Source organism: Ixodes scapularis, unplaced genomic scaffold (genome assembly GCF_016920785.2).
Source record: "Ixodes scapularis isolate PalLabHiFi unplaced genomic scaffold, ASM1692078v2 PGA_scaffold3__209_contigs__length_174095766, whole genome shotgun sequence".
In the NCBI taxonomy this organism is placed as follows: Eukaryota; Metazoa; Arthropoda; class Arachnida; order Ixodida; family Ixodidae; genus Ixodes; species Ixodes scapularis.
In genome coordinates, this window is record NW_024609868.1 from 43,352,169 (window position 1) to 43,379,038 (window position 26,870).

The 26,870-nt window shown below is 46.6% G+C and overlaps 2 protein-coding genes across 3 annotated transcripts in view; both read left to right on the plus strand.

Moving 5' to 3' along the window:
* The window catches only part of LOC8042304 (guanine nucleotide exchange factor VAV3), a 197,558-nt gene that overhangs the window by 119,495 nt on the left and 51,193 nt on the right, over window positions 1–26,870 (plus strand). For both annotated transcript variants that reach the window (XM_029993177.4, XM_029993178.4), the window contains exon 4: window positions 20,667–20,741. In XM_029993177.4, the coding sequence (XP_029849037.3) occupies window positions 20,667–20,741 (75 nt within the window). The remainder of the gene's footprint in view (window positions 1–20,666; window positions 20,742–26,870) is intronic.
* LOC120843258 lies at window positions 24,814–26,535 on the plus strand. Its single transcript, XM_040214556.1, has one exon. The coding sequence runs from the start codon at window positions 25,208–25,210 to the stop codon at window positions 26,045–26,047; it is 840 nt and encodes a 279-aa protein (XP_040070490.1). The 5' UTR covers window positions 24,814–25,207; the 3' UTR covers window positions 26,048–26,535.

Consider the following 26,870-nt stretch of genomic DNA (forward strand, 5'->3'; position numbering starts at 1 on the left):
TTTTGATTTCTCGTCTGTCTCTAATCACAATCAAAGTGATGACTGCTTGGTAACTGATAAGCGGTTTCTTTATAAGGATGTAGAACAGTAGACTGAGGTCGACAGACGAAGTGTTTTACTGGAGGGGACACCAATGTTGCAGTCAAGTGAATGGGAAGGTTCGATAGCTGCTTTCCTTGAGTTTGGTTGTGCTCGATTAGCTTCAGGTTAATTTAGCCACTAACGCCGGCCGGTGCGTTGACTATTCATCTTGGCGGCTTTTCGCCGAAAAAGACCACATTGAAGGAGTTGGGCTAATTTCGCAATTACTTGATTCAGAAAACCTGCTCGCTGCACATGATTAATTAGGGAAATTATCTGCTTTCAAAAGGTGGGGGACGCGTCTCGCAAAGATAGAAGCTGTCACGTCATTAGGATCTATCGCGCCTCCAATACTTATAACGCCTGTCGAATCCAGCAGCAATATACGTCTACATTGCTCAAATTGACCGGCCACAAAAAAAAAAAAAAAAAAAAAAAAAAAAATTATTTGTTTAGGATTTGAAGTCAAGTTCAATGCAGAGAGGTCTGAGTGAATCTCCGATGAAGACTCTCCTCAGCTTGTCCGCATTCGTCCCGTTCTACCGGCTAGAACCATTTGGCTTAATTTAAGTAGTATCTCTCTGTCTGTCAAATATACTTTTATTCAGCAGTTCACCCCAAATAGTTAGTCAACTATGTTCATATTTCAACCCGAAGAACATACTAATATCGCTTTAGTGGGACCATAGTACGTAATTTAATACATAACCGGATATTCATCAAAATGACTTTTCGATTGCTACTAAAACCTGAATTGAAATAAGAGTATCAGCTGCTTAGTGAAGTGCCAGCGAGTTGACATGCTCCTTGGCTCAAGAAGCGCTTGCTTAATTTTCGCAATTTTCCTGCAGCCTGTGTTCTTGACCGAGCACACGACTGCAGCTGTTTCTTGAAACGCGGACAGGCACAAAAGCTCAATTTCGCGGACAGGTAAGTCGCATGATCGAGGCATGCGAGTTAGCTAAACATTACTCTTGGTGGAACAATTTCGTAGCCCTCGCCGCTTTCCTTAGATGATGAAAATTAATTAGAGTCTATTACCGTTTCTCCGGAGCCCATAGTTTCGGTTTTGATCGAAGTCTCCGCAGCGAAAGTTTGACATGAAGAGAACAAAAAAACACCGGCAAAACAAAACTATGCTCGGCAAGTTTATGCGCACCGGCTAAACTTAACTGTCTCAGTTCAAATACCCATAAAATTGGGCATTCAACAAAAGAATAATTGTTAAATTGAATGCGCCACCCATTCAGGCGGCCCGGCCGAGCCGACGCGACCTGGACTCAGCCGCCATGTTTGTTTGGTGGTGGCGCCCCCTATAGGTCGCTGGAGTCGCGAATACCGCCCGTGTGAAGTGGGTTTTAGGGTTCCTGTTTCTTCAGTACTTCGACCCCCTTATCCCGAAGAATATCGGGATCCTAATCTGCTCGAAAGAAATAGTGAAGAAAGCAATTAAAAAAAATTAAAAAATAAAGAAAGCAAGCAAAAAAAATTGACGAGTTGGAGCGTGCTGGTATGTTACGAAAGAAAAGAAAAAGCGGCCAAAAGAAAGCAGTCAGGACAAACTTTTGTCTCGTCTTCGTCCCTTTTTTCGCTCCAAGTATACAGGCTAGTACAAGGCGGTTTTGTTTGTTTGTTTAGTCTTCTTTCCTTCTATTTTTTTTTTTTTTCAAAATGCGCGCACATGTACGACAGCGTCCCCCCCTTTCCTTCTTTTTAAACGTGGGTGTTGTATAAACTTGTATCAAATCAATGTAGGGAAAAGGTCCAAAATCTGTTCAAATTAAAGAGAGAGGGAGAAAACAACCCAATCATAACCTTGTTTTTTGGTAGCTGGGCATAAGCTGCAGGTTTTGATCAAAACTGTTTTCGAGACCTTTATGACAAGAACAAATTACGATCTCTCGCAAAAATATAAAAATAACCCTATAGGGGGCCGCCGCATATAGGGCACATTTTCTGGGCTGCGACCCCAGTAAGGCCGAGCAAACTACGTAAAAAAATGTATTTCTAAATTTCTATTGTGGTATTCTTTCGCTTACGCGTGCGCTCACGCTATTATTCTTCAATGGCGGCGAGAATGGAAAGAAGGGAGAACGGAGCGGAAAAGGCAGCGAATATTAATAGAGCTTCCGGAGGAGCGCCACTCTCTGCTTCTGCTTCGTTTTGTTGGTGCTTCTTTTTCCCCCGCTTCGTCCGAACTGTTGGGACCCCCACGAAGTCAACCGCGTCCGCCATGAAGACGTTTCACCTGCGTGACCATTCAGTTCCGTCGACCGTCTTTCCCACGCGTCGTGCTGCTCCCGCGCAGCGCTTTGCCATCATTCTGCAATGAACGCTTCGCCAATTAAGCTTTCTAACACCTTCCCGCTCTGTCGCGTCACGATTTCGACCACCGCAACCTTTGCATCCTTCGCGAGGCTGGTTGCGAGCCTCCGGGACCGTGTGGAAGCTACGTCTCCGGGACTGCCATGTGATACATACTGCCCTTAAGTTACTTGCTCGTCGAACCATGCCTGGTTGGTTCCGACTGAAACTGCCTAGGTGCACGTTGCAAGTCGCAGCCGCTTGAGAAGCCGTTGAGTGGACGTGACTTCCTGGAAGATGTGCTCGCTCTTCGATCCTCCCCATAGGGTTCCTGCCTTGTGCGAAGACATGCGGTGTACGAGGCCGGTTTGGTATCGGTCGGTCAATCGTCCCTTTGCTCTTCTCGGCGGTCAATGGAAGACGCCGTAGACGTCTGTGCTAGCGTAGTCTTCTGTCGACGAAATGCTCCGATGGGCCTCTGCGCCTCCAGGCTCGAGGACATCCAGGGTTGGCAGCGACATCGAGGACGCCATGGCGCCCGTCGTCTACGAGCTGGCGCTGCGGCTCAGGTACTGGAGGTGTATAAAAGTCTCTCCGGCTTCGGGACAGCGGGTATGCATAGCTTGCACTGACGTCACATGAGCCGCCATTGTGATGGCCTTGCATGCTGAGAGCGTATCTTCTGCAGCATACATTTCGCACCACCGAATTAATTTTTTTCTCGCCAATAATAAGTACAAACGACCATTAGCACGGAACGGTGATGTCACGTGAAAACTCTGTATGGATGTGGCCGCGCCGGCGCTTGATGCCTGTGCGCAAAGGACAAAGGCTTTCTTGCTGAGCCGGTGAGCTGAGTCAGTGTGAATCGTCGAGTGCCCCTGTCTACGCACCTCTAACTTTTGCTTACATGTCAGGTGTTCTGCTTACCTGTTAGGTGTGCTCGGATGATTTTGTTATTCGCTGTATGAATATTCGGACAACAAAAAGCTAGTTTACCTTGAAACGGCGTCATGGTGTGGCTCCTGTGTAGGTGTGCAATATAGCCGGTACTGTGGGACTGTTACCCTAAATTCTTCGTACCGTACGTCGCGCTGTAGTGATTGCACGTCCGCACGCCTGTATAGGATGCCCATGCATCCATATCGAAACGGTGACGATGCTTGCTGGGCTTGTTCGTCCCCACGCTTCCCGCAAGTTCTTGATGTTGGCGCACGACTGGAGCTCGTACTCGTGTGTCCATCCATATACAAGACACATTTTGGTGTCCTTCGCCGCGGATGTCTTACACTCGTCCTTCCGCGCGCGCGTCAGCGAAGATTCTGACGAAGATTTCGGATAGTTGAGCGTGTTGGTGACTCGAATACGGGAGCAAAAGAAGCACCTGTCGTAATGTAACGTATTCTATCTGTATTTTTCGTTCTCGTATTTTTTTCTGTCAAAATGCATGAGTGGCGGCTCGTGGTAACTCGGCTGCATCTTGCTGTCTTTTGTTTTTTACTCTCGTATCTCCTTTTCTCCTTTCTGGCTCCCTAAATTTTTGATTCCACCAAATCCCCTTTAACAAATCGCGGCAAGCTCTTTATGGAAACTGCCTTCCGAGAACTCCGTCTCACTCGGGTTGCAGAGACGTCGATTTGAATCCTCGAAACTCTCACCGTTTGCTCCGCGTCTCCGTAAAACCAATTTGTCTGCCGTTGGCACTCCACCCAATTTGAAGCTGACGCGGCCGAAAGACTGGTCCTTTTTCAAGCTGAAAGCTCTTCCGGGAGATATTTGGTTTTTAAACTAAGCTATGCCATTTTTTTTCTTTTTCTTGTTTACCGGCTTCTCAAGCAAGTGACGTTCGAATCCGATCCTGCCGTTCGACGAGTCGTCCTGACGACACACTTCTATCGTCAATTTATCTAAAAAAAAAAAAAAAAAGACTACGAAGTTTGCACGCTCATTTTCTTAATGGACTCGAAACGTCTCTAAGCTGCTTCGCATAGTATAACGCCGGTTATATTACCGGGCAGTCAAGACGGCCGTAGAAAAACAAACATTGCCGAGCTTGGGGCCATGCAAGACACTCGAGCAGACGAAGGCAGCAGAACGACGCCAAAGCGTGTGCACCAGCATCGAATCATCTCCGCTTCCTGTCGGGGCGTTCTGTTCCTGCTCACGAGCCCCGTTGAATTATTGCTGCCCGAATTCCCCCGCGGTGTCGCTCCTGCATTTTCCAGCAGATGGATGGGAGATGTTGATGTTGTCTCTCCGGTTCGATGTGACGGTGCCTTTCCCGTGATCATTGTGTCAGATACGTTTCCGCGAGTCCTTTATGTACTAGGGAGGTTTAGTAGCCTTAGAGAACCGTGTTTGCACATCCCATACGGTAGTACGGTACGCTGGGTCCTTCGGTACGAACAGCGCATATGCCAGTCCTCTGCCTTAGCGCATGCGCAGTGCGTACCGGAGGGACCGTCATACCGTATACCGGATGTGCAAAGACGGTTCCCTAAAACTCTCTAATAACGATACCCGATAACGATACGACGCATGCGCAAATGCGTCGACGGAGTATCGGGTTTTCCGTTATCGAAGTTATCGCAACGACTAGTTAAAACTTTCTAAAGTCGCGGTCCGCAGTGCTAATGCACCACGCTTTACTTTCTTGTATATGACTGCCCTGTCACACAGGTAATGCTGTAATGCAAAGCATTTGTCTGCTGAAATGTTCGAAGCATACAAATGTATAAAGCAAGCATGCTCCGAACGTGTCCGAAAATAATTCTGTCATCATAGCGGCAACCAACACTGTATTCTGTTTGGTTGGCGAAGGAAAGAAAGCATCTTTTTGGTTCTTAACTTCTAGGTTAGGTGGCGCAAGCTACAGCTCAAAATAAAGGGTACAGCCGTTAGCATCCATCCATCCATGTTTAGGCAGTGTGAATCGCGAAAATCGTTTTTTCAAGCCTTTGTACTTTTTTTTTTTTTTTTTGCAGTGACGACGCAGAACTCGAAATAGTTGTAATTAAGGCGGGGGCGCTTGATCGATTAACCTACAATTAATGCTTTAATCGCGATTAATTTTTTTGAACCGGTTAATCAGTTAAATTTTGACGCACCAAAAACTGTAAAAATGCAACGCTTTTTCCACGCAGAAGTCAGACGGCTACCCCTGTGTGAAGGAAAACTTTAGTGAATGAGTGAACGAAATGCATTAATTAATCGATTAAAGGGTGACTTTTAATCGGGTTAAAAGTTTTAGTCGACACCCAACTCTAGTTGTAATTCCTTACATTTATGATTAATTGTAAATTAATTACTGTACTTATTTACGTAAAGCAATCCGTTACGTTTTTTTTTTGTTTTTTTTAAAATTTTCATTCACGGGGAGAAAAGCGAAAATGTGTAGAACACCAACTACAACAACAAAAAATCGTTTCTAATTTTTTTTTATTAGGGTAAGTTTATTAGGAATCACACTATTACCTGCACATACAAAACGCGAGGCCTGGCGATATTTGGATGCTGGAAATCTTTCTTCACGTCACCTGAAACATCGACTAAAATATTTGTTTGCTTGTCTGTTTTTGTGTCTGTGTGTGTGAAATTGTAACTCTCGTCAGCTTGTTCGCTTACGTCGAAGGGGGAATCATACTGATACAAAGAACCGGAAGTCAAAATGCCTTCTTCCAAAAAAAAAAAAAAAAAAAAGCAAAAAAAAAAAAAAAAAAAAAACGTCACAATGCACACGAGCTGGTTTAGCGGATCCCTCGATCCTCTTCGGCTTTTCGAAGACGCGAAGAGGACACAAAACGACCGTCGACTGCGTGCCTTCGAAGAACGCGAGACAATTAACAATGCCAGTTTGCATAATGTCACAACAGGAGGGGACGCTCCGTTTCACACTGAATAAACTTCAACACAGAAGTCGACTGAAAAGGATGTGACATTAACTGGCATGCTGTTCAAAAGGTATTATAAAACTTATCATCTTTGGGAGATACGAATCTTTATTTGATTTTGTGCTGCTTTTCATGTAGTCTTCTAAAAGCTTCAGGTTTACATCCCTGTAACTCTTTTCGTGCGGCAAATTTTTTTTACTTAATAAGGTTACGTTTTTGGTATGTATGGCAACTTTTAGCGGTGGTGGTACAGCAGTGTGAGAATCACGCTCCCTCGCCTGGATGATAGGCTTCGGAACGAGGTGCTTGCTTACAGCTTCCAGACGTGGGAGCATGAGGTAAGACTCTTGTGTAGCTCGTATTTCAGAAAATTATTGCTGTCGCTGTGAGGGTTATTGTGAGAGTTAGTTTAGCGAGTTTTAGTAGACTGTGTTTCCCCCTCCGCCACGAAGAAACCGCCACTGCGCCTGCGCGTGGATGGCCTTGGCTGTAGAGTTCCGGGTAGCGGAGGGGAGCGAGAAACACGGTCTGCTAAAACTCGCTATTGCTGTCGCTGTGAGGGGAAGCTGTCGTTGCTTCGCCTGACATTTAGCTGACGGAGACTGAGCTGTGGTACGGCCGATCCGTGCCACATGCGTTTTGTACGGCATCCAGAAACTGTAGTCACGGCATACATTTCCGTTTTAATCGACATTATGTTTTTTTTTTGTTTTCCGATGGACTTTCGCTATTTGTTCAGGTTATATACCGAAAAAGCTCCATCCTCTTACTCGCCGACATCTCAACCAAGGCACAACATATGTTTAGAACTAATAAAAAATCGAGATAAAAAAAAACCTTTATTTATCATATAATTGTTGCGTGTAATTACCGTGTCTTGCTGTTTTCCTGTACCACCGTTCGGCGATATTTGCCGGCTAAATTATGTTTATGTGATGTATTACGTATACATTGATTTTATTCGAGGGTTAATTAGTTCTAGACCAGATCCGAGATGGAGCACGCGATCCGAACGGGGTCGCTCCGCCTCCGGATCCCCAGTGGACACGACCACCCCTCCGGGATCGGCAGATGCCTTCCCGCCATCGCCTTCCCGCGGTCTCGGAACTCGAAGCGTATGTTTTCGCAATCGCGGCGCTAACAACTCGTGTTCAACGCACGGGCGAAGTTAATCATGATGGGAGAGATGCGTGTCCATAAGCGATGTGCATCAGCGTAGCCGCGTAGCCCACTTGCTTCTTCATCGGAATACTCGTGAACAGTGTCCAAGTACGTCTCGATTTTCGGCCTCGTCTACGGAGGTCCGAAAAGGCAGTCGAGTTTATGCTGGACATACAAGCAATCGGTTCCCGGACATTTCATCGAACGCCGTTTCGTCGAACGCCGTTTCGTCGAACGCCGTTTCATAGAAAAAATGGACGTTTCATCGAACGCCGTTTCATCGAATCGCTGACGGCCGTTTCATCGAATGTCTTTTAAATAAAAAGTGTGAAAGATGTTCTTTTATGCACGGATCGAGTGCATTTTCGTGTCATTCACCCATTTCATTGTCTGGTTTTTTAACGTCCAAACTTGTAGCTGTTACAATTTATTTTGATGCAAGTAACCCATGAAGATATTTGTCCCGATCTTTATGTTTGTTTCGCATATTGTGCATATCTGTTCACCCCCTCTGTATTACCCGATTGGCCTAGAGGGTATTGTAACAAATAAATAAAAAGTCGCACTCCCGGTGAGGGCGCACTCCAACTCATGGAGGCCAGAAGGCGACATAGGTTTTGCGCAGGCGCAACAATTAACTTTAGCCATGTGAGCCTCCTAGCCTCTCATGTCTTTCTATCGATACTTTTTTACTGCCCGAAGCATGCAGTAGCTAAAGCTGAGGTGCTGTTTATGAAACTACAACGAAACATTGTTTTTTTTTTAGTTTTAAGACTCGATAATGTCAAAAGTAAGTACGTCACTTCAAATTTTATTTCAAAACTTTCGGGGCTTCATATGTTCGTGCGACAGCCATTCACCGTTTCAAATGATGAGGAATTGCTCTCAAAAAGTCCCCCACAGCCATGGTCCGTCGGTTCTCATAAAAAAGGCGGACCTTCACATTCCTTTCCGCTATATGGCCATCTTCTGGCGAGGAGGCTCTTGGGAACTCAGCATCGCCTCCAGCTTGTCCTCCGTCAGTTGATGCTCTCTGGCGATGCAAGTCAAAAACTTCCAGGACCTGGGATGGGCACCTCCGACCAGCTTCAGGAAGCGGGAATGCCACCCTGGCGTTGGATAAGACGGCGTTCGATAAAACGGCGTTCGATGAAACGGCTTCGATGAAACGGTGTTCGATGAAATTGCGTTCGATGAAACGGCATTCGATGAAACGGCTTCGATGAAACGGCGTTCGACGAAACGGCGTTCGATGAAATGTCCGGTCCCACAAGCAATCCTCGTCGTCGCTGCTGGAGGAGCTGCTCGAGCAACTTGACGACGAACTGTCATCAAGCGGCAGAAGCAATATAGCGGGCGGAAAACTTTTTTTTTTTGACCCTTTAAAGAGGTCTGGAAACGAAATTCCTGCGCTCATTTTCTAGTTTATATGTGTTGCATGCTGCACCATAACCTCAAAAACACCGGTCTTTCGTTGAAAGGCACGCGAAAACTTACCTGGTGGATGCCTGTGAAGCTTAGTTGGGAGGTAATCTAGCAACGTTGGCAATATTGCTACGTGGTCATGACGTAGCAGGAACCGCGTATACGTAGCCACACTAAACATCGGAGCAGCGCCGTCCTTTGGAAGTACGCCTGAACGCGATTGCGAAGCCTTTGCCAGTACGCTTTGCCCCATTGCGAAAGAAGCCAACGAAATGCCATGATGCACTCGTTGAGGAATGTCGCCGAATTGTTCCTGTGACTTGACTGTACAGCTCGAAGTCGTTCTGCGCTTTTTAACGTCGAGATGCCGCCGCGCTTCTGCGTGGCTGAGAACTGTGGTAACGACTTGGTCAACAGCGATACGCCGATCGACAAGCTTCCGAACGACGAGAAGCTTCGTGCCCTGTGGATCCGGCTTGCACGTCCGTCGTTTCCGACGTGGGTTCCGACGCCTGCTGCTCGCTTTCCGAAATGAATACTGAGAGGGCGGTGTCTGTGTCCTCATCCTCACTTGAGTCGTTCAAGTTGATGTTCCCAAGGAAATCATCCTGAAGCGCCATTGGAGTGGGCCACACGAACACGACGCGCACGACTGATCTCACACGTGAAAAGCTCGTCACCTCACGGGTACTTCGAACGGCTCGGTTGTAACGCGTTGACGCTGTTGACGCTACCACAACGCTGACAACGCCATTAACGGCAAAGCTCATAACCCCGCAGCCTTGCTACGTCACAAATGCGATTATATATATATATATATATATATATATATATATATATCCTGGCTCCGCCGATTTTTGGCTTTTGGCGGGTTCCTGAAAACTTTGATTCATTGGATTAAGTATGGTTCATTCATCTGCACATATTCGTTCATATCCTTCTCGGAGACCACGTACGATGGTGTGAAGTGCCCGTGTTGTATACTCAATAACGTGGCTCTTGATTCTCGCAGATGATGATGATACCGTGTCTCTAAAGCTCATAAACAAAGAATACTACATGTACACGGTACGAGACAAACAGTGGGAAGATGTCTGGAGCACAAACGAGCATGTACCACGTGACACTAAGCGTCGTACCGCGTTCCACGCGGCGGCGTGTGTTTCCAGAACACCTCCGATTGGATACATTTCGTTTCTTGTGCATTAATAAGACAGGTAGGAAACGCCAGAAAGCCAAGGTGGAGTGGTGTAGAGGTTAGCACACCCGACCGGACATTGGGAGGCCCAGAGTTCATATCCTGGCTCCGCCGATTTTTGGCTTTCGGCGGGTTCCTGAAAACTTTGATTATTTGATTCATTGGATTAAGTATGGTTCATTCATCTGCACATATTCGTTCATATATGTATATATATAGCGCCGGGTATCTTATGACATCCCGCCGTCCATTCACTTTTCTTCGAGCTCTCGCTCGAATGCACCGTTTGGAACGAAAAATATAGCCAGTCATTCAAAATCAAGGTATTGAACCGAGCCCCAACCGTGAACCGAAAACCGGAAAAACCCGTTATTTTCGCGCGAACTGAAGATGACCTGGAACGAAATAATTTTTTTTTTTTTCGCTCCGGAGCCGGACCGATGTGTTTTCCATGCGGTTTCCGGTTCATACGCGAAATGAGGTTGCGTGAAAAGTGCGTGGCAAAAAACAGAGTAACCTGAAAAGTAAAATAAAAAATAAAAGAAAAAAAATATTTTCGCGCAAACCGGAGTTGAACCGGACCGAAATAAATATATATATATTTTTTTTTCGTTCCTGGGCGAAGCTGATCAATTAATTCTTTTTGCGGTGTTTCGTTCATGTGGGAAGTCAAAAAGCGCAAAAAAAAATGGCTACGGAAAAATTTTTAAATTTCCAATATCAGGTTTTCACATAACGGTCGTCTTCATAATTTGTAAAGTTCGTCCTGAGAACTCAAACGAAATGAGCACAGTAACTATAAATTCTCCGGGATTTCTGGTCTTGTGTATTTCTTTAACAAATGCCCACATTCGTCCCAACCTTTTCTTGGGGACCGGAAATGGCTTATCAAAGAAAATATAACTCTAGGACATACCCAGTTGGTGGCAAAACGGTCAGTTGTGCTAGTTGGTTTTTCATCAGAGACTAAACGCAAAAAAAAAAAAAGACAAAACGAGGTGTAAACAACACGCCTAGTGTTGTCTGTACTTCTCTTTGTCCTTGTTTTTTTTTTTTTTTTTTTTTTTTTTTGGGGGGGAGCGTTTAGTTTAAGCTTTGTTTGGTGTTTCTTGTCCTCAATTTTGTAGACCTGCGTGCAATTTACTTTAAACGACTTGATTTAATTCTACAACTGATAGCGATACAAAGGCTGATGGATATTTTAGAACTTGCACTGGTTGCCATACTGTGGCGCCTCTAATCTGCTTTCATAATAACTCGGCGGATTTAATAATCTGTCCGAAATTGAAGTCTAGCACCGAGAAGGGAAGGGGGGATTCAATCAACAATAGACCCTTTCCGAAATTCAGTGCCATCTGGTGGTTTGTAAAGCAGTTTAGGTTTTGCCATATCAATGGCGGAAATGAACTTGCATTGGCACCGTCACTTTCGCAAGTCAACGGCACGCGAAGAATTCTTCAGTGTGAGTGCTTTCTCGATCACTTTCAGTTCGATGGTGACCAAGAACCTGCATTCAGAACAAAGCTTCAATCCACTCGGATGACTCGAGAAAATTCCATACACCAAAGTGCTTTAAAGCCGATTGTGTGCCTTCCACAGATTGACTGAATCTGAGTTATTAGAAATAAACGCTTCCGTAGCTAGCTCTTGTGTTCAATTCCCACGTCGCGTCGTGCTGACCCCCCGAATGTACCGCAAGATCCGCTTAGGAGCATCTTCAACGTCTTCCTTTATCAGTCACTAGAAGGCCGCCATTGGTATGGCACAGATGCCGTTCCGCAGATGATGATAGTGATCAAAGTGGCCAGACTGAATTTCGGAAAGGGTCTATTACAGATACAGAAAGCATCAAAACAGCTTCGATCTCTGGTACCAGAGACTGCCAGGGCCAAAACGTTTTCTCCTCAAAAACACAAACATCAAGGCGCACAGCTCTTCTGAGCATTGCTAGACAAGGAACCGCCGCTTTCAAGGGACGCTAACGTGTTACAGTTTCGGGAGGAGAGAAGGGAACGCCATCCAGAACTCTACCCATTGGCGAAAGTAGCCCTGAGATTGCCTGCGACCCGAGTCAGACTGCAGCGAGCCTTTTCTGCACTAAAGTTCGTTCTATCGTCTCAGAGGTGCCGTCTTTCCACGGATATGCATTCTTCGGTCAGCTGCCTGACATTGAACTGCGCTTTCACCCACGTCCCGAGGTGCCCCAGCACTAGCTCGTTCGTTCCACACAGTAATGTGAGCCTTTGCTTTCTATATGCAACAATGTGCATAGTTTATCTTTTGCTGTCGCATATAAGTACGAACCGGTTTGAACCTTTATTTTTTTCGCTCCGGACTTAAATCGGAGCTGAATCGTTTACCCTGAACCGGAACGAAAACCGGAACGAAAAACATTTCGGTTCGACACCCTGTTCAAAATACAAGCGTGCGATTATCGTTTACGGTTATGACTCATTTCCGAACGAAATGAGTCAGGCTCAGCCGAACCTGACAACCTGTCATCCGGGAAGTTCCGCAAGTTCAGCTGAACATGCTGAACTTCCCGGATGTGTGGAGAGGGCGCTACGATCGAACAAAATGGCGCCGCCCTGAGAGCGCTAAATGGAATGGTCTATAAAGGGTGATTCAAGAAGGCCAGGCTCTTTAAATCGACCGCAAAATTCGGTTTCTAAACCTATCGCGCTACGGCTTTGTGCAGCGTTGCCCACAGATGGTGATTTTTTTTTTCTTTTTTTTTTGTAAAATTTTCAAAGAGCGAATTTACCCGAGGAAAAAAGTAAAGAAAGAAAAAGTCTTAACTCCTATGGAAACGCAGCGAAGCCACCGGTCTTCAAACAACACGGCGCCGTTTCGCACGGGAGACAAGAGATGGCGCAAGCGGTCGCGACGCCAACTGCCGCCAACGAACGAGCATACGACGCCGAGAGCCGGCGTCTTTAGCAGACAAGGAACTGCAATTCGTTGTTTTTACCGCGCCTGTTTTTGTTTCTGCGACTGTCGCCGCCTGCGGTACGCGCGCCGCTTTTGAGTCGAAAAGATAGTCTTCTAAAGACGCCGGCTCTCGGCGCCGTATGCTCGTTCGTTGGCGGCGTTCGTTGCGCCATCTCTTGTCTCCCGTGCGAAACGGCGCCGTGTTGTTTGAAGACCGGTGGCGTCGCTGCGTTTCCATAGGAGCTAAGCCTTTTCCTTTCTCTACTTTTTCCTCGGGCAAATTCGCTCTTTGCAAATTTTACCAAAAAAAAAAAAAAAAAATGCACCATCTGTGGGCAACGCTGCACAAAGTCGTAGCGCGATAGGTTAAAAAACCGAATTTTGCGGTCGATTTAAAGAGCCTGGCCTCTCTTTGAACCACCCTGTAGTTCCATCTCGCCAATACTACCCAAGACTGGAAGAAAGTAACGGATTACTTTGTGAGGTAACGGTCGCGTAACTGTAAAGGCCCTTTCCCACACTTGTGTTTGACTACAGCCGACTGAGACGAGACCGGTTTCTAAGCCTCTTGGGGCGGCTTACGACCGTATGCGCTGCTTCGGAGCCGGTGGTAAGCCGCCCGAAGAGGCCGGTCTTGTCTCAGTTGGTCGTAGTCGGTCGCAAGTGTGTGAACGGGCCTTAATTAGTTACAATTTAAGCGGCGTTCACACACCGAGAGAGACCAGACCGGTCTCTCTCGGTCTTACTCGGTTAGATATATGTAGGGCTCCGTGTTTTCGGATAAATCCGAAAAACTCCGAAAAACACCCGCCGGTAAAGTTTTTGTCAATTCGGGCTTATCCGATAAACTCCGAATTGTTATGTGTCCATGCCACACCCCCCCCCCCCCCCCAACCCCCCCCCCCAAAAAAAAAACAATTTTTTTTAATTTGCGCAGCGCAGGATCATTGGTCCTGGGAAAATGACACCATAATTATCTTTCAAGCCTCGGACCATTGTCCAAAGGGGGTCTTACAGCTTGTCTCGTCAAGGTTGGTTCAGGGAAACAGGTCATCGTACCATTCGTGTCACGACAAAAGCCACTCTTTTGGTTTCCAGTTTGGGCCATGGGATTTGGGATTTAGAGAAAGGAGAGGGTACGTTTCTGGGGGTAACAGTGAAAGCGCATGGGCCATAGAGATTGCATAAAATAGGGAAGAGGGGCTGTTGAAACTTCTCTACTACATCCTTAACCACTCCACCTCGCGCGGCCGCGGGATAGATTGATGGGATGACTACGGGCTTCCTTGCGGCTACCTCCGGCAGTTTATTGATTTTAAGGTATCGCCGATTATCGAAGCCACAATTGTGTGTGACTTTCGTCGTGGGACAATAGCATTCCCAATGACATCAACGCCAAATTCAACTGAAGAAATCTTAATTGATACAAGCGCGTTTTATTTTTTATCTGGCATCTGGCATATCTGGCATATTTTTTAATAGAAAACACTCCGAAATTAATCTCCGAATTTCGGAGAATTGTGTATTTACGAAAAACAAACTCCGATAAACACCGATTTTTCGCTAAAAAATAAGCTCCGATAAACACCCTCCGAATTTCACGAAAAATAAACTCTGAAAACACGGAGCCTTAGATATATGTTAGTGATGGGCCGGACTTTTGCCGAATCGAAAGTTCGGCGCCGAGTATTGGGATTCGGTAAAGCCGAACTTTTGCCGACCTTTTCTAGAGATTCAGTAAAGATTCGGCAAGAATACATGGGTACCACACTTAACGTTGATATTTAGTTCTTTCTGGCGAAAAAAAGGTTTTATGTTTTTTTTTTTCCTTAACCTAAATGCAACATGTCATGCATATTACTAAATACGGTGACATCTACAAGATAATTGTACCGGTGTCGTTTTTGTGTGTTTACTGGCAATTTTAGTGATTCCTTGCAAAAGTGGCGTGACAAGGAGGTTGGGTAGAAGCGAGCGCGGCGCTATCACGAATCACGCGAAAGTTTCGGTTTTGAGGCAACATCTGCGCAAGCCTGCTGTGTGTGTACATTGTTAAAATGAAGGCAATAACGCTGCGTTCTTGCTTTGTCTGGGAGTCACCGTTTTGTGCGCGAAATCGAGTGCAACGGTTGCTGAGCCTTCACCAGAAGAGAGAATATTATTATTGTAAATGTTTTTCGATCTGAGTCACTTGACGTCAGCTTTGCGTGAAAGTGTGCGTTCTATATTCATAACGTCGTTTTAACATTTAAAATGCCAGTTTCTGGTATAAGGACACACACGAACGTTTAGGAAGATAGGGCGAGTTAGGAATGTCGGATGTGCAACGTCGTGCATTATAGTTCTGGGTTTAGTTTTATGCGGATACATGAAAATCGCGAAATAACACTAATTGCAAATGCAATATTATTTTGTTTTGGAACACGCTACTCCTGAGCCGAAAACAGAATTGTTATAATACCGAGGAGTGCTTTATAGTAATTGTCGGCCAATGTTTCAACTACTTTGTTGCATCACTTGACAGGTCAAATGAAAATCCCGTTATCCAGAATGTACCGCATTATTTGTCACTTCCGCAGTGGACTGCGTAAATTACAGGTCGATTTTCTATTTTTGAGGCAGGAAATTGTTGAAGAGAACCACACTCACTCACAAACGCACAGTTACCGTGTTGTCTCCACACCTCGCCGTAACCGCTGGTTGCACTACACTGCACGGTGGTAACCGCACGACTGCATGGCGTCCATTTGCAATCCATGGCCCCGTCGCGTGCGCAGACATTTGCCGAATTTTCGCCAAATCTTTGCCGAACTTTCCTTCAAAAGTCCGGCATCTGCCGAACTTTGCTGAATCTGAAGTTCGGCAGATTCGGTCCATCACTAATATATGTGAACGGCGCTTAAAACAGTGGCACGCTGGCGCCATCTCCTTCTTTTTTTTTTTTTTTTTTTTTTTACAACAAACTTTCAGGAGGCCCTTTCCCAGTTTCCTCCTCACCCCCCTCCTCCTCCTCTCTATTCCTCCTTTCCTTCCTTCTTTCCTCCTTTCTGATCCTCCTCCTCCTTGAGCGGAGTGCGGCGCCAGACGAATCCGTCAAATGTTAGGCCCCTGTATACACTCCGTGCAGCGCGCAGCGCCGCTAGCGGAGGAGCTGGCGTTCGACTGTGAGGCGCGTTCAGCAGCCCGCGGCGCCTTTTAGCATGCCAAGCTGTGGCGGCGGAAGCGCGCACGGACGAAACTTTTGCTTTTTGAGCCGATAAGTTGAGGATGCCGTTGCATGAGTGCTGGAGCAGAAGGGCCATTTAGCTGTTCTCCACTTCTTATATATTGAGTTTGAGTCGTTATTAGGGATAATTTCTCTAGTTGCGGCCGAAAAAGGAGTTGGAGCAATTTTCCGAAAAACAAGACGGCCGCCCCATAATTACTGAGTGGGAAATTTATTTCGCTCGTCGCTGTAAACCTAGGACTGCTTGAACCATGATATTTGGAGGCGAGTGAGGTGTTCACCAAGTTTTTGCACGAAGAGTGCCAAGTTTCTTTAAGACAGCACGTGTGAAAGTTAGGTTTCTAAGGAATAAAGAAATAAAGCTGTATGGGATATCCAATATTGGACCCAAAATGTGTTATAGCGAGCTGTGCAAAGTGCAGATTTTGGCACACAGGTACTTGGACTTGACAGTAACATGACACAGCACTTATTATACAAAAAAAAGGTGGCATACAGAAACCAGGTGAAAATTTGGGTGTGGCGGCGTAACTCAATGGGAACCGGTTTTGACCATGAAAAGGCTGTCAAGAGAATACCACTGGTCGGGGGAGGTGGGTACTTTAGAGGTAGGAAGGGACTAGTGGACTGTACTTACAATTGAGACAACTTTATGAAAGGTGGTTACAAAGCCGAGAAAACAAAGTTGTCGGCCAACACACGGTTTGGCCGCCAAGGGCTTTTGCGGTCAGCTGTTGTGTAACAACCTGTTGTGCGAGGTGCTGATTTTCGGCGCACAGGTACTTTGACATGACCGTCACTTGGCACAACACTTACTATCACAAAAAGAGTTGGCATAGCGAAACCAGGTGGAAATTTAGTTTGGGCGGCATAACTCAATGGGAACTGCTTTGACCGTCAAAGGCTGTCAGATAATACCACTCATCGTGGGAGGTGCGCACTTTACAGGTAGGAAGGGACCAGTGGACGGTACTTCCAGTTCGAACCACTTTGCGATAGGTGGCTCTAAAGCCGAGAAAAAAAAAATGTTGTCTACAGAACTCGGGGTGTCAGCGTTTCCACATTTAAAAGGAGGCTGATCAAGAAAGAAAGCACACCACATAAACTTCCATACTCAAACCTCGATTCTCAAGTGATTCCGAGTTTCATTGTTGTTTTCTTCAGATTTATATTTGTCACTTTTGAACGTTCAAATCTTTTTTCATGACGTACACATTGCGTGCCATACTAGTTCGGAAATATCATCGACATGTACGATGAGGACGAAACTTCTTTGGAGGGCATTCTTCCAGCGAAATTCAGACTGCATACCCGCGAGTGTGGGATGGCATTTCAGTTCGAGCTGAGATATGTAGGCGTTACTGGTACCAAAACAAACGCAGTGCGCAAAGCGGCAGTGTAGAGTCGCGTCGCACGGAGTGTATACAGGGGCCTTAGTCAAATGTAGAGTTCCTGTATAGGCTCCCTACCGTAGGTAGATTATACAGGAACTCTAGTCAAATGCAAACCGGAGCGCCCCTAACGGAAGCCACCGGCGCCGCGCATGCGCGACGGGGGTGTGGGCAAGAAGCTCGCCGTCGCCCATAAACAAACCATTGAAATGCGATGTTTTCGGCGTCGGTGCGAATCCCCCTGCCCTTTTTCGCGTTCGAATTGTTGATTCTACGTCTTCCTGGGCAATGTCTGACTACTTGAGCGGCGTCAGCGAAATTATCGAGGCTCGTTACAGCGCAAAACTTCGCGTGAATAGTGTGACATGTGGCGATTCATTCCGCGTGGACGCCGCAGTATATATATGTACGCTAAAGCCATGGTTCGCATGATGAGATTTCGCTCGCAAATTTTCAATCGCAACGCCGCTTTGGCTTCAAAAGCTTGAACCCTAGCTGAGATGGTCGACGTCGATATTGAAAACCGCAAGCAGAATCGGACCAAGTGAATTAGGCTTAACAAGTCGGTGATGGTCACTGGTAACAATGATCAACATCTCCTTGTATCTGCTGCTTACATCGAGCCTGCTTACCAACCTTCAAACTTTAGTCTTTTGAGGCTTGCACTTCTTACCGCAAGTACTAAGTCGACATGTCGTCTACGGGCCGGCGTCGTCTAAGAGAGCAGACGACAAGCAGACACGTTTGAAAGAGCAGATGTCAGTTTGAACGATCAGGCGGCCGTTTGAACTTGAAGACGCACTGAACGTAGTCCGCAGGTGGTCCGCACAAGTTGACGGTTTTCTGGCGTTCATGTTGGAACAAAACAAATAAATCTGATGGCCACAAGTATTTGTGAATTCAACACAGAGTGCTTACCGCCCAAGCAATCGTTGTCCGACGGCGTCTTTTTTTCCCTTTTTCTCGACACATATCCAGATTCTCGGGCGAACTGAGCACGTGAAAATTGACTTTCAAACCTTTCTCGACTCTTTTGGTACGGCCCCAGTCGCGGCGTTTTGACGAGATGGCAGGTTTTTGTCTGGTTCCTTTCAAAACAACACAGGAATACATGTCTGGCATGGGAACTTCTGCCCACAACCCCAGACCGGAAGTGCGCCCGACGCGCCACCACCGCGCCGTGACGTCACAGAGTTGAGTTCGTGTATAAAAAATGGTCGCTTATAAGACTAACAAAAGTTTTTCAAGCAAAGAAAAAAAAAGAGTGATGGAAAAAAAAAGGAAATATACAGGACCGCCAAGTGTTCCATGGCTACCCGATAGGCGGCGTAGTGTGTTCTCTCGTTCTAAGAGATCTCAAGAGCTTTCAAGGCACACGGTCCTAGAAAATCGCAAGTGTGTGAACAGGCTTTAATAAGCTCCCTGAGGGGTATATCTAGTAATAAAAATGTTACAACGCACAGAACGTAAATGTTTGAGAGATCGTAAATTTTTGGGGGCTGGAACGCACGATGGCGCTGAAGTGACCCAACGCTAGGCACAACCCACCTGACGTCCGGTGTGTCTGACGTCATGTTCCTTTGAGCTCGAACCTCTGCTTTGGCTTTGCAAGTTCCTTTTTTCTCGTCACTTTGTTGCGGAAACGTAACTTGGTTGGGGAAACGTATTCTGATTCATGTCTCGATGTTACATTTTAACACTTCTCTAAAAAAAAAGTATGTATGATACAGTAAAATAGTTAGTTGTTGGGCGATTTGGTGAACGTTTGGATACACGGTTTTGCGCAAAAGAGACGGACACAAGAGAGAGAAACAAACAAATGCGCTCGTGTTTGTTTCTCTCTTGTGTCCGTCTTTTTTGCGCAAAACCATGTATCCAAATATGTATGATACAGCCAAGGTGGAATTGGAGTGTGCTGATAGATCGCCATGTCCGCCCCCCCCCCCCCCCCCCCTCGTCTGTCATTCGCGATTTTATCGAAATTTACCTAAACCGTCGGTATTACTGCGCGTCTCGTCGATCTTTTTTTTTTTTCTTTTTTGTTTACGTATTCAGAAATAGCTTCGAGCCTGCTTCGCATTGTCTTAACCCGTAAATCCAGTGGGCTTACTCCGAAAGATCGCCCCCCCCCCCCCCCCTCCACCCCCCGGGCCCACCCCTCTCTTTCCGGACCCCCAATTTCCCTGCTCATGCGCAAGTCCCCAAATTTGTTTCTAATCCGTTTTCAAAGCATCAAATATACAAGGCGGTGCAGGTTTCTGGATGTGCGCAGATACGGGACTCGAAGCTCCTCGTAGAATGTCGTCCGGTCGCTACACGCGTCTTCGTAATACCCCTCCTTGTTCGATATTCTCGGTCGAGCGGATTTCAGTGTCTCGTAAATAAAAGCAGCTTCTGCAAAAAAAAAAAAAAAAAAAGAAAGAAAGGAAAAGGGAGAGAGAGAAAGAAAGGTTGTAAATTGAGCCTGCGTCGCCGCTTTTTTTCATTAATTTTTTTCCTCCGTTTTCCACAGTTGCGGATGATTGGATCTTGTTGAGAACAACAACTCCTGAGCGCCGGTGGTTCTCACTTTGCATTAGGTCAAAATAAAAACCTCCGAACGCAAAAAAAAAAAAAAGAACATATTTTCGTACGTCGCAGGAAATTCGTTTCGAAAGAAACAAAAAAGAAGAGAAAACGATTTAGGTTTTGAACGACATCCAACGAACATATAATACGATATTCCGGTTGCATTATATCATGTATGCGATTGAAAATACGACACGGGCAATATGGGCACGTTCAGAACATTTTAATTCGTTGCGAAACAACCAATAGCAAAATCGTCTTTTTTTTTTTTTTTTTCTTTATCGCTGTGGAGAATGAACGTGTCGCGTGCTTGGTATTCGGTAAAAACACTTCAGAAACCTTTTTTTATAATTATTATTACGCAACAAAAATGCAAGTTCGATTGATGAGTGTTCTGCTTCAAGCTTTGTCACCTTCTGTCCCGGCGCGAAAGCGCTGACCCAAAATGATCGCGTGATTCCTAACACGCTGTGGCTGTTTCTTTGTTGCAGGGGCTTTGCGGACAAGTCGTCGGCATCGCACGACTACTACAACGACGAAGCCTTCAACCTCGAGAACGCAGTCAAGTGAGTATCTTTCGCCTTTGGTCACCTTCCCAGACACAAGTGGCAAACCTTAATTAGCGATTATTTTGTCCGGAAGCACATTATCTCTATGACGTGTGCGAGGATCATTGTTGCTACCTTTTGCGATTTTGATTGGGCAGCCTCGCCACATCTAGAGCCACTAAATGAGCCTCGCTTAGAGTATCGGCACTCCGTTCCCCGACATTGTTGTGGGCGCCGCCATTTTGGCTCGTATGCAGAGCAGACGCAAATGCCGATCGTCATGATTCAAAAGTGCGACTTCCTCAGCATTAGATTAGGTGTTATGAAGGTCATGTAATACTGCTTTGCTCTGTCGCGAACTGTTTAAACATTTCTGGAGGGCGGAAGAGCGTTTCCTGTGGTTTCAGATAAAGCTTCAGATAACTGGCAACCATGATTTTAAGACACAATATGGCCAAGTGTCGCTGCTCTGAAGCGTAGCTTATCTAGTGGCACTAGCCACATCTATACGTTGTGAATGGTGTGGCGCCTGCGTGAAGAACGAAGATGAACTGTCTTGTTCGTCAGCATTGGTTTGGAGGGTTGGGATGCTGCTTGCGTGGCTCAAGCGTAGCGCATACTACTGAACGTGAGTGCAGAAAATGCAACCTGTGTTCTGCACGTTCCTCCAAAACGAAAGCTCTTTCCTTCTCAAATCTTGGAACGAGTTCCCGCTACAAGTTGCGGTGGATCGGAAGGTTGCGCGTTCCCTTTACATTTCTGAGGTTGACACGCGTTGGTACATTAACATTACATTTGCGTATGTTAATGAAAGAATGTGCTGGATAATCCGTAGATAAAATTAAACGAGCGAGAAAAATGCATCTACATCAAACGAAGTGTCCTGTCGCCACGGGTCACATTTGTTTGAGTTCTTTGTTTTCGACTCTGACTCTCACTTCGATAATAAAGAAGTATAAATACATACTAAATTCGGGTAAAACTGCTAATTAATAGACAAAAAAAATTAATGTTTTTTATTAAACGTAACGCGTTCCGGATCCTGATGTAAGATAGAGCACTGTAATAGAATGGCGGCGTTCCTCCATTCCTTCTAATAGGAATGCGTTCCAGGACGTCATTCATCGGAATGCCGTTCCGTACAACACATCAGGGCGGCGGAGAAAAGCTCACCGGAGAAAAGCTCACCGCAAAACCGGCAGATGCGGAGAAAAGCTCACCGGCCTTTCAGCGAATGCGGAGAAAAGCTCACCGATTTTTTTTTTTTTTCTTACCTTAGCGGATTGTACGTCACACGTGGCAATTCAGCACGATTAGAATTCGTCACTTCATTAAAAATAATTGTCCTCTTTTTTTTGTAATATTGTTGAAGTTTATTGGGCATATTTACTAATTTTTCAGAAATTAGTAATCACCCGTTCTGAGTATTAATGACGCAGCAAGTATAAAATCAGATCATCGGACACCCGTAAAAGAGACAACCATCGCTTGACAGTGCGCCGTCGGTAGCTCTGTCAAATAAAGAGGTTTACTTTTTGCGAGCTAGTATGAATAGCGGTGTGAGAACCGTTTCAGCTCCAAAGATTGTATGGTGCCTGACAGATTGAATAGGTGTTTGTTCATCATAATCAGTGTCGACTGCGCTGTTTTCTTTCTGTTATTTCCCCCTTTCTTTTCTTTCTCTCTACTTCTTTTCATGGGGAACCAGTTCAGCATTCCCGCTAGAACAACCTCCCCTGCTTCTCTCACGCTACCTCTCTCTCTCTCTGTCTTCAGTAATAAAACTTTAGTTACGAGAATAGCTTCGTCCTGTCCTGTTTGTTGTCTTCGCTCCGTCTTCGTCGTTTGAGTGGTTTTCATTATGTATACCGATTGCCAACTCGCCCAATGCGCTGCTTTACAGAAGACTAGTTGTAATGTAGGTCACGAGTGTGTCAGTGTGCAGCTCTGAAGGTCATGGGGGGTCACCGTAGAAGGGCACTATTGCAGAAAGGCAATGTGTGGAAACACCAGCAAGAACGGCTTGAAAACATGCATGTCTGTGGGAGAAAGAAACCTCGATATCCCAGTGACCGTTCTATCGTGTTTTCAAAGGTTAACAAAAGCTTCATAGAGATTTTCGGGCACCGCGTTGTTGCGCATGCAATTTCAGATTTTTGGCATTTACCGTTTTGCTTTTCTTCTTTTGTTTTAGGTTTTAGGCGGACACTATTAAGTTTTCGAATTTTTTCCTGTTCTCCAGGTTCATAAAGTTTTCAGTTAGGCTTTCGTTGCCCAGAGAGCAAACCAAGAAAAACACTCGCCCGCAATTATTAGTTTGGGAGCAATATACCTGATAAGCTTAACAAATATTACAAAAAAAAAAAAAAGACATTTTATTTTTTATAAAGCTGATAAATTTTAATAATATTGAAATGATATATGTTAGGCATGATCCAATAGCCTCCTAATGAACGGAAGAAAAAAATCGGTGAGCTCTTCTCCGCTTACGCTCATTTGCCAGTGAGCTTTTCTCCGCATTCGCCAGTTTTGCGGCGAGCTTTTCTCCGGTGAGCTATTCTCCGGTGAGCTTTTCTCCGGTGAGCTATTCTCCGGGATTCAACACATCAATGTGTCACAAATGAGGTAGGGAAGATCTTCGCGTGACGCGAAATGTTCTTTTTCCCGCGTCTAGCGCAAGCTTCCTACTTTTGAGTGGGAGGAAATTTAGACGGGTATGGCCAGTACGAGATCACAATCTAAAAAATGCGGTCGCTAAGCTTTTTTTCTTTTTTTTGAGGTGGAAGAAAAAAAAACGCTCGTCTTTTACAAAAAAAAAAAACAAAAAAAAAACGATGTTTGAAGTTTGACGGTGACTATGGTTAAATAAGGAGTAGTCACTGGACGCCATATTTGTGGGTGTTGTCTAGAGCACATGCTCAGAACGAGCCCATATTAATAGGTTGTTAAGACCGGCCATCCTGATGGTGGGGAATGCACGTTCCAAAAGAACCGTGGAAGCTCGCCATCTGCACGCGCTCAGGAGTCGCGCACACAGTTATGGCTGCCAGTGAATACTTCCTGTAACCGGTGTGTTTAAACGTTATTTTCTTTTCTCCGGCCCCAGCGCACATTTGCGTTTGACTGTGTTGCGCCCAGAAACTAAAGCGAGTCACCGGCACATCTGTGCTTCGTATGAAGCGTATAATCCAATTCAAGGAATAAGGGATGTTCTGGGCCGGCTTGCTGGAAACAGCGTCTCAGCTGAAACTGGGTGAGACCCGTTGCTCTCGGGCAGGGGGCGCGAGCGCGTCCGCAAGACGCGACCATGTTATGCTGGCAGCGCTATCCAGGCGGCGCTGTAACGTTCGATTTTGCACGTGCCACGTTCGAATGCAAGCATCTGTCAGCATCTGCAGACGCGTGATAACAAAACGTCTAAAAAAAGAAAAACAAAAACAAAAAAACATTATGCAGCTCGTGGCCTCAGCGTCCTATTCAGCTTTAATATTTTATTGCGTTCTTTCATAGCTTCTGTGAGCCCGTATGTTTCACTTCACGTGATAGCGAAGCTGAAGCTACTCGCAAGAACATGTTCCCCCAAAAGATGCTCGCACTGCACGAGCGCGCGTGCTTTGGGGGGACGGAGCTCGGTCTTGTAGCTCCTGTTACGCTGGTACTTCGAATGGAACGGAGTGTAAAGAACTATAGTGGGGGGAAGCGTGATTTACGCAGGTTCGAAACGCGAGCCAAATATTTTATTTTGCTCACCTGGAGCGCTGCTGAAAACTTGAGGGCTGCTCAACGAGGTTGGGGCAGTTGGGGCTGCTGGACTCAAACCGCGCCTCAAGCTGCTCGCGCGTCCCAGTATTTGCTGTGCTCTCTTCCCCCCAGCCTCTGCTGAGACGCTGTTCATGCAAAGCGCCCCTGGTTTCTCGCAGCCGCAACGATCTCAAACGCAACTGTGCGTAGGGCGTTTGCGCGCTGAAATTAGACGAAAGAAAAACTACACGACCATACAAAAAAACGCGGAGAACAACTCGTGTTTGAAAACTCGTAGCACCAGACAACCCTGAGACCCTGACAACCCCACGAAAAAACAAAGGCGACGAAACGCAAGGCGAATGCAAACGCCGGATTGGCCAGTTGGGCCCGGCCAATCAGGAGCAAGGCGGTTGAGTTTCAAACCCGAGGACCGTGATCGCCGTGACACTGGAGATTTGTGTTTGTTGTTTATGGCGCATTTCTGCGCGTTTTAAGCAAAGGAGTCTCAACAGCGCGTGCCCGCGTGCCCCACGGGTCTTGCACTTGCCCCCGTGCGCCAACACTCGAGCCTGCACGAGACGCACCAGCCTCTCAGCTCCCGCCACACAAGCCCGAGTTGGCCGCTCTTGCTTCGGCGTCCTCGAACGCGCCAGGAACCCGCAAGTCGCTCACGATCTCTGATCGGAACTCCGAGATCTCACCGCTGTCTCCTCGACTCGTCGCGAACCTCAAGCAACAGAATGGATCGTCGAGACGCCCCGACAGCTCGTACCGTCGCCGCCGCTAGCCCCGTCAGCCGGAGCCTCGCCCTGCCGCCCTTCTGGCCGTCGGATCCCGAGCTCTGGTTCGCCGTGGCCGAAGCCCAGTTCGCCGCCAAGGCCATCACGGGCGAGAAGACCATGTTCTACCACGTCGTCTCGTGCATCTCTTCGGACGTGGCCGCCGAAGTCCGCGACTTGGTCGTGGACCCGCCTGCGGAGCGCGCATTCGAAACGCTCAAGCAACGCCTCATTCAGAGGGCGCCTTCCTTGGAACAACGCCGGCTCCAAGACGTCCTCTCCACCGAGGAACTCTCCGAGTGCACCCCTTCGGACCTCCTACGACGCCTCCGACAGCTCCTGGGTTCCCGAACGCGGTCCGTGAACGATCCTCTGCTGCGCGAGGCCTTCCTCCGTCGCTTGTCACCCACCGTCAGGGGAGTCCTCGGCTCTGCCGAGGACATGAGCCTCGACGTCCTCGCGCAGCTCGCGGACAAGATCGCCGAGGTGGCAGCCACGAGTTCCACCTTGGGAACTGTCGGTCCGGACGTCTCGACCGAAGTGCAGCGTCTCCGCAGCCAGGTTTCGAAGCTGTCCAAGCTGGTCGACATGCTCGAGACGCTGGCCATTTCGTCGGTGGGTCCGCGACGCCGCGCTCGTTCCAAGTCGCCGAGCAGCACGAGCCCCGCGACCGCTTCGTCGCGCGGAAACTCGCAGCCGCAGCAGCTGAAGGAGTGCTGGTACCATCGCCGGTATGGTGATCAGGCTGCCAACTGCATGCCGCCCTGCGTGCGCAAGGGCAAGGGACCGACCTCGCGTTGAAGTCGACGCTCAGCACGACTTCTTACGCTAGCAAGCGTCTAGCAGACGCGAAAAGGCTCGGCGTGTCTCCCGTTAGTTATCGTTTCTCTCCGGCGCTTTATGGGCCAGTCGCCTTTCGTGTCAATTTCCCGGTTCCTTTTTTTTTTAGAGAAGTATTTTTTATTGTATCTTCGTTAAAGTTTCTTCATTCTATTTCCTTTTTCAACATATGCCGCAGCTTCCACTTTCCCCCGTTTTCGTGTTTATTGTTGCTTTTTTTTTTCTTAACCGATCTTTTCTTAAATGTTCTGTATTATGTATCAAGGTAAATGTTTAAAACATCGTCAAACATCGCGGCAACTCACCGTCATTATCTCGTTTGCATGCTTCAATTTCATTACGTCGTTTCAACTGAACTTCATATCTCCGAAGTCCTCATTTTTGCCCATTGTTATTCTCGAAAGGTTCTTCGTGGCTTCTGGCAATAAAGAATACTGTCGTTCACCTTGGCCATGATCTTTTTTGCACAGTTTTTTTTATAGAAGTATTGGTTCAATGCGAAGCTTAATCTCTATTAATTTTGTATATTTTATTTTTCTCCGGTCACCCATGGCTGTACAAAAATAGTTCCATCGGAAGCACGCTGTGCCTGTAATTAGTTTTCTTTATTGTGTTCCTTAAAACTGTATCCCGAGGACATTTCGACGGACGACACAAATTTCTGGTCGCTTCCTGTGACCTTTGCTGTTGCTGGAATATGTAAACGAAATAAACAGGAATATGCAAAGCATATTCCTTGGGGGTAATGGGACTTGCTGTTTTTAATCCAAGCCTGACCCTTTTC

Coding starts and splice junctions, on each gene's coding strand:
- LOC120843258 (XM_040214556.1), top strand. CDS start 25,208: ATGGATCGTCGAGACGCCCCGACAGCTCGTACCGTCGCCGCCGCTAGC.